Raw genomic sequence first — 7,711 nt, 5'->3', positions numbered from 1 at the left:
AAAAGGCAGAGGACTTCCGCACCAAATGTGATACGGATCCGTACTAGCACAGGGCTCGTACATGTAACATGGATCAGCCCCGGAGGCCGATACTAGCACAGGGCTCGTACATGTAACATGGATCAGCCCCGGAGGCCGATATGAGTTTTGCGGTGTCATCTGTATCACATATGCAAAAAAATACAATTATTACTAAGTATGTAATAAAATCCAAAGAAACCCGAAGGACTTTATGATAGATTATTATGAAAGCTCTTTTTTGTAAGGGAGATCAATACAGATCAATACAGTATAAAAATGACCATGACCATGAAGGCCTCTTACGATGCCATTAGTTGATTTTTTTTTCAAACATTTATTTAGTTATATATATGTAACAAAACAGAAGGCAGTGGGCCTTCGCAGAGGCTTAGTTCAACATACATTTTGAAACTTTTTTGTACTACAGTCTAGCACGAAAAAAAAGAAAATATTAATTTACAAGTAAATTTCCGCATTTGAAATGTTTTATGCTAAATATGTGATTTTTAAAAAATAAGAGAACATGAAAAGAAAACCTATGAGACATAATAACACAACAATTTAGTGAACAACACTGTAATTGTTTTTTACTTCAGCAGTATAAATTGAAGAGGCATTATATTAAAATAGTAAATAAATAAAAAAACACACACCCCCCTCCCAGAAAAAAAAAACAGAAAACAAAAACACCATACCACACCACAAAAACCCAACATACTGCACATTTCAAAGGATGAAGCTATGCTATTCAGCCATTTTTCAGTTACCTTTCAGTCACATATCAGTTGACTAAATGGCAGAGATTCATCCTGTGTTTAAAGATTTCTATTCAATATAAATCTTTGGGCTATCACTAAAACTGTAATCACGTAAATTATTTATCTAATGTAATGCAAACGAACGACTTATTTTGCAACATACCGGTAAAAACACGTAGCCCTTTTTTTCTCTTTAAAAATCTTAAGCGTTTGCGTAAGATTTTTACGGAAGAATATCTTACTAGAAATCGTTAGTGCTTATGACGATCCCATTTGTAACATGTTTCACTTAAATTTCACTTACGAGTTTTTCTTTCCCTAGCAACGATCTCTATTCATTTTGTTTGTTCTCATAAAAGAGTAGAAAAATACAAGTAAAGCAAAATTTTCATAAAAAAGACATAAAAACTGATACTATACATGACTAACATTCAATGAAATTAATGTGGTTTAGTATGAATCAAAAATGACCCACAATCACAATATGTCTTTGGTGTGATGTAGGACATTTTTTAAAGAAAATGATATTGCTGTAAAAATTTTTTGGGAATTAATTTCTTTGTTTTTCTGTCAATGACTGCTATATAATGCAGAATAATGGTGTAGTGTGTCTAAACGTTCTGTTTAGCTGTTTATTTTTGTATTTCACATCGCGTGATGAATTTTATTTTGTAACAGTTCTGAAATACTTACATGCCAGAGGATTCATTGTATACATGTGCTATAGAATTTTACGACAAATTTTACCTGTAAGAATCTCTTTAGAATTTTTAAGTTTTCACTTCAGAAACAAATTAATGGAATTTTACACGTAAGAATATCATAGGATTTTTTTTTTAAATAACCAAAAACATAACTTTTCACTTACGATAAAAATTAATCGTAATATTTTTTGTGAAAAGGGCAGCAATAAATATTTGCGAAGACGATGGTCCCGGTAGCCTCGCAAACTGTTCGCACGAAAACAAAAGTCAGTTGACAGTATTTCATTTCATTATGTGTCTATGTCGGTTTAATCATCATTCTGACTTCCGCTATGTTGCTGACAGTTGTTATGGTCGGTACCCATGGTTCTTTCCAATATTCCGGGGGCCAGGGTCCGTTAAGGAAGGCGTTAGAACAGGCATTGAACCACCATCCTCCTTTATAAGAAGTGGAGCAGTGACCACTTAACTGATCGTTGTCTCTGTCCACGGTACTGAACGACGTTCCATTCACATTGTCGGTTGGGAGGGGGTTGCTGATCATACTGTCTCCTGAAATCAAAAATAAGTACTGTAATCTGTAAACTTTAATGAGCGAATTGCAACTAAAAGAAAAACCCAATGAATTGGGTATGTTTAGCTAGTATTCCGTTCTGATATAAGATTACTGTATGGTCTTGGCCAATTTTGACATTATTGATTTATGGATTCCCTCTAAAAGTGGACTTTGTACAATGATATAATGGGAAAATTTTAAGAACTAATCTATCAAATTTCAAAGTGAATCTAATTAGTTATTTATTGTGAATTAAGCCTTACGGTTTAAGTGAATAATATTTAACAGTAATGAAAATGAGTTTCAAGGATTATGAACCAGTTTATCAAAAATATTTAGGATAACGTGAACTTCGCTTTTTCTCAATATCGGCAATTAAACCCAAAGAGAAAAATCAACAATATACATTGATTTAAATAAATATTGCATGGAAACAGAAAACTAATGCATGAGATGGCAAACGTTGTGAGAACTTTTAAGGGCCTCTAGGGCCAACACAGATTTATATTTTCGATTCGAATTTGATGCAAAGTAAGTATTCTGCATCAAATTTGAATCAAAAATGTAATTTTCCGAAAGATATATACACTATACATTTAGCCAAAAAAGCGAAATAAGTAGTTTGAATAAGCAATTTTAATTTCGTACCTAGATTTCCGGTGTTTGGTCCTCCCAGGTGGAGCGTGTAGTTTGTAGATTCATCACCGATGGAAAAGTTTTCGTATTTCTGGTGAAATATGCTTCCATTGTTCAATTTGAAAAGCACATACAAGAAATGCGGCTGTCGATTTGTTAGATGATGAATGACGTCGTTTCCTATTTGTAGAATGAGAACAAAATATTTTCATTTCCAACATAGGCATCATGAAATAAATTAATTAATCTCCTGACTTATTTTGAACGTTGTTTACATTATGTTAATTCTCTTAAAAAAAATTATCGATCATTCATTTTTTGAAATCAGAAATAAGAAAGGTATGTGACAAATATGTTTATTTACTTTATACAAAGTATACATTTTCGACATATAACATAAAGTTTACTTTATCAAAAAAAACAAAAAACAAAAACAAAAAACCCCAAAAACTACAAGCTGCTTTTAATAGTTGCATCGTTTAAATAAATCATTAGATAATTCATCATCTATTAAAAGTCATCTAAAAGCTTTGGCGTTAATTATTCTCAATTATCTGAAATCCATGTCAAGTATTACTTACAGATTGAAGAGAGATGCAGTAACTTATTAACTTTTGAATTGTTCCCACGATTATACATGTATTACGCAGTATCAAGTTTTTATACTTCCGCTTGCAGAAAAGTTCGTGAATAAAAAAATTCAATTGCGTTCTCACTAACGTACTAACACAGGCGTTGTATATCTAATTAGGATGGGGAATAATGAACGATCACGGGGATAGCAAACGTCCACTGTGTGAGACCAAAGTAAGTAAGCATGTTGAATACGGCCACAAACATACTGAAAAAATATGCTATTTACGCTGGTGGTTTTCTATGGTCTAACAATACGCCTGGGTGTCAAAAAAGCAGATGCATTTTTAACACACCAATGTTTTCAATTTTTAGAACGCGTGTGTTTAGGCTTACCGAAGAACTAGCATTAATCCCCCAACATTCCGCATAAATAACCACTTTTACTGACGTATAATAATTGTATGTACTCTTTGACATACTAGTATCAAACTGAGTCATATATTGATTGATGTTTTATTTACCCATTGAAAAAAATAATTCAATAAATTGTATTGGGTAATATTACTGACCAATCCAGTAAGCGTTTGGGGGATCGCCAAAGCCGTTCTTGAATTCCGTCCAAGTTTTGTCAAATTTCATGGTACCTCTTAAGCGGCGCTGAATGGCCTGTGGAAAATAAAGATATCATAATACACAACTGAATCAATATTATGTTTACTTTGAAAGGTAATCATTTTTTTTTAAAATAATGACTCTTCTTTGTCTGCAATGAGCAGTAAAAGCAATAATTCTATCGCTTTTCTTTATAAAGTATCAGCAAGAGATTACAGGTTTGAAAATGATAAAAAAAAAAGTCGACATAGATAGATAGATAGATCGATCGATCGATCGATAGATAGATGGATGACTTTTACCGTCCAGCCCCCATCGTCTGTTTCCATATCACAGTAGACAGTTGCAGGTTGCTGTCGACCCCCAAAAGGATCAATGACGTACAATCCTGAAGTGCGCTCTCCGGTTTCCATGACACCATGACAGTCTGGTGGCGCTTAAAGTTTTAATTTATAGAAATGAATTTGATATCTTTACATGTCATAAGAAATAATAAACAAAATATGAAAAAGTTTAAGAAAAAAATACAAATCATAAAATTAAAAAAAGTATTTCAACGTCCCCAGTTTCAACAAAATGAATTATTACATGTTATTTTTCCTAAACCGTTCTCTCAAGGTATCTCACTACTGACGTGCAGATTTCCTTGCGCAGATGATCATTATATTTTGATGAATATGATTTTATATTTATTGAATCATCTCAAAAAGATTACTTTTTCATTACTAAATAGCATTCATTTTTGTTTTGTTATTATTACATATTTTTCTTTTCTTTCTCATTTTTTCTCTACACTATATATACTTTTTTATTTTCAACCTTAGCAATTAACCATCATTTTTTTTTCTTTTTTTTTAATTTTCATTTTCCTATCATAAGCTATTTGTTTTGTTTTGTTTATTTTTTTGCACTGTACCTCCTTACAATGCTATTTATAATATCAATCTATTATACAAAATTCAGTTGCAATATATATGTATATATATCTTATATAAAACTATATAATTACTTATATTATACCTTGACTACAGGAGAGAAAATAAATAGGCATTATGCCTGCTGTTCAATCCATTTCAATGTATCTATATACTTGAATAAGATACTTCTTAAATTAAATAGCATTCATAATGAAAATTCTTTTGAATTGAAAAACCAAACAAACATAAACATTTTTCGAAATACCTTAATTTTCATACGGAAGGTTTTTAAGACAAAATTAAAATGACAAAACAAAAAATTGTATGAACTGTCAATGTAACTTTTTATTATACTTTATTCATTATTCATTTTTTTTAGAATTTGATAGGTTTGTAACGTATTATATAGTTTCTGTGTGAAATGTTCAAATTAAAATCTTGAGAAAGTTAGAGACGTTAAGCATAAAATCATGGCTATATATATAAATTGTCTAATTTTTTATAGCCAAATTTTGTTAAAATTTTACTTTTGAAGCCAAATATATCAAATTCGATATCACTAAATCCCTATGTTAAATTATGTCAATGGAAATCTAAATAACTATTTAGGCATACTGGATTAATCTGATGAAATTCATGTTATTCAAAAAGTCTTTATTCTTAATCAACTTGTAACTATTATGGAAACTGTCAATTTTTAGTGCAAAAATGTAAAAAAAAGTATGCAACTTCTTACATTTTCCCCACCAAATTCGTCTTTTCGGTGTGACCTTTGTGCATACTTTAAAACAATAAATGAGGAAATAAGTTTGCTTAATCAAAAATACAGAACACAAATCCTACTCAGGCTGAAATTGCATTTAAATTAGGTTCAGGAAGAACAAATTAAATTGGCTATAACTCATGATCAGAGGAATGACATCTCCCCCCCCCCCCCCCCATTATCTTTGATTTAAGTATGTTTGTCTGCATTTTGTAATGAAATACCTTCTTTAATAAATTCTTGATTAAAAAACAATTAAGTGTGGGATTACTTAAGAAAAAAAGTTTTAGTAATCAGAAATAGCTGTGATATCTATGAAGTGAAATTGCGTGCAAATCAAAAGTTTTTTTATTTTTCATTGTAATCTAAGTTATACAGTATCTAAATCATTTACTGTTATATTTAAGGCGAACGTTTACCGTTTACTTAACGAAATAACCCAATTTTAGAGTACAGTGAGAAATTTTTTTTGGTTATATTTATAAATTAAAATCTATCATCAGGCGGATTTATATATTTCCTTCTCTCTGACATAGAATGCTGTTTAAAAATTTCAATCTGTGCCAGGACATATATGTTTAACTAAAATTGCATTTTATCTACCTAATTTTAGGCCGGAAAAAGTACGATTGTCAGACTATCTTTAAAAAAAATCAGCTTGCAATCTCCAAGCTGAAGATTGTTAAAAGTTTTGCTTTTAATTGTTAAAGTACTTACCGCTTATTTGGTAATATCTCCAGCCATCTTCAGTTGAGATCATGTTCACGAAAACACATGACCGATGGATCCGACACTTTTTTACCAGTGAGTTAAACCCAAAACATCCACAATTAATGTCACACATAGCAGCGCACGAATGGCGCGATGGAGCTTGATGTTCTGCTACAAACTCTATGTTTGAGATTCTATCGTCACAGCTCGGTTTCGCTAAAAAAGATCGCTTCTTAACCGATTGTAGAGTTACTGGCATCCAAAGAATGGCGAAAACAACAAAATAAAGTAACATTCTCTTGCACGGGTCTATCAACAAAGAGTTAATGGGTTACAGTCACGATATTTTATGCTTTTGGAGATTGCAGTTTTTTCTAGTCCATATTCAATACGATATTACAAGTAATGGGAAGGCAATTGTTCTCTCTGTTTTTCACAAAGAAATTTCTCTTAGCACTTAAGAAAAGGATACAACAATCACTTTTCTAAAATAGAACCGTAACCACACATAAACGTCGTGTGTTTCGAAAGAGATATAAGGATTTGAAATGATTAACAGATAAGCATTGATTAACAACGGATGCGCATTTGATAATGACACTTATCAAAAGTTTTCACTGACTGATTATCTTTTAATGATATGTATTCACTCTGTGTAGTCATGTATGCGGTGAAACGTTTGCGTTTTGTTGTTAAATGTTGGTAGAACCAATCAGGATTGAAATGTTTTCTAACTTATCCCAGTCAATTATAAATAATATTCATTATTGAAAATACAAAGAACCAGCCAGCGACATTTACAGATCGATGTTTTGGAAAAATCAATTTTTTAACAAAGAACAGACAGGAAGATTTGAAAATAAATTTACAGCAAACTATCAAATTTTGATAAATATTTATTCCTTTTTGGAAAGTATGATAATAGGTTTATTCATAGGCGAAAAAATAATTATTCTATTCATGCATTTAAAAAAATGCATCCAGAAACTGTATTAAATATCTGCCGGTGTTTGATACTTTTTGGAAAGTTATATTTCAACGTTTGGAACATTGGAAAATCGCCATTTGTTTTTCCCCCTAATGTCCCTGTCCCATATTTCATGTATTGTTTTAATTTGCACTTTTGATTTTTTCTCTCCATCTAAGAAAATGTATACCACCACTTGCTTAGATTACCATGTAACATTTTTAGGGAGTAATATGTATACCAATATGTACATTTACATTATATTTAAATATCAAATATCACAGGCAAACAAATACTCTTATAAGATTTGCTATAAACAATAAATTTTGTGTGAATAATGACAAAACGATATAACAAATGACTACAGTAAAATTGAACGAGAAATTAACGTAACAATAGTGACCGAAAAAGGGCTCAAAATACTGAATTAAGCACAGTCAACCTGTGACACAGTGATATTGTGTGTGATTGCTTTGATTGTGCAGATCTA

At 31.1% G+C, this 7,711-nt stretch overlaps 1 protein-coding gene across 1 annotated transcript; it reads right to left on the bottom strand.

Moving 5' to 3' along the window:
- Nucleotides 1-1,683: 1,683 nt before the first annotated feature.
- On the bottom strand, nt 1,684-6,836 carry LOC105334700 (fibrinogen-like protein A). Its single transcript, XM_034466346.2, has 5 exons — nt 6,261-6,836; nt 4,166-4,299; nt 3,821-3,917; nt 2,688-2,855; nt 1,684-2,035 (listed from the first exon to the last, which is right to left on the bottom strand). Exons 1-5 carry the CDS (start codon nt 6,547-6,549, stop codon nt 1,782-1,784), a joined length of 942 nt encoding a protein of 313 aa, XP_034322237.1. The 5' UTR covers nt 6,550-6,836; the 3' UTR covers nt 1,684-1,781.
- Between the last annotated feature and the right edge of the window lie 875 nt (nt 6,837-7,711).

This window comes from Magallana gigas, chromosome 1 (assembly GCF_963853765.1).
Source record: "Magallana gigas chromosome 1, xbMagGiga1.1, whole genome shotgun sequence".
In the NCBI taxonomy this organism is placed as follows: Eukaryota; Metazoa; Mollusca; class Bivalvia; order Ostreida; family Ostreidae; genus Magallana; species Magallana gigas.
The sequence above is the reverse complement of the archived record's forward strand: the minus strand, read 5'-3'. Positions and strand labels throughout refer to the sequence as shown.

Bases quoted from the DNA above. Each gene is read 5' to 3' on its own strand.
- LOC105334700 (XM_034466346.2), bottom strand. From the start codon at position 6,549: ATGTTACTTTATTTTGTTGTTTTCGCCATTCTTTGGATGCCAGTAACT. The intron at 3,918-4,165 runs GTAAAAGTCATC...TATTTTCCACAG, and splicing joins CAGACGATGGGGGCTGGACG to GCCATTCAGCGCCGCTTAAG. The intron at 2,856-3,820 runs GTCAGTAATATT...TTCTACAAATAG, and splicing joins CCCAAACGCTTACTGGATTG to GAAACGACGTCATTCATCAT.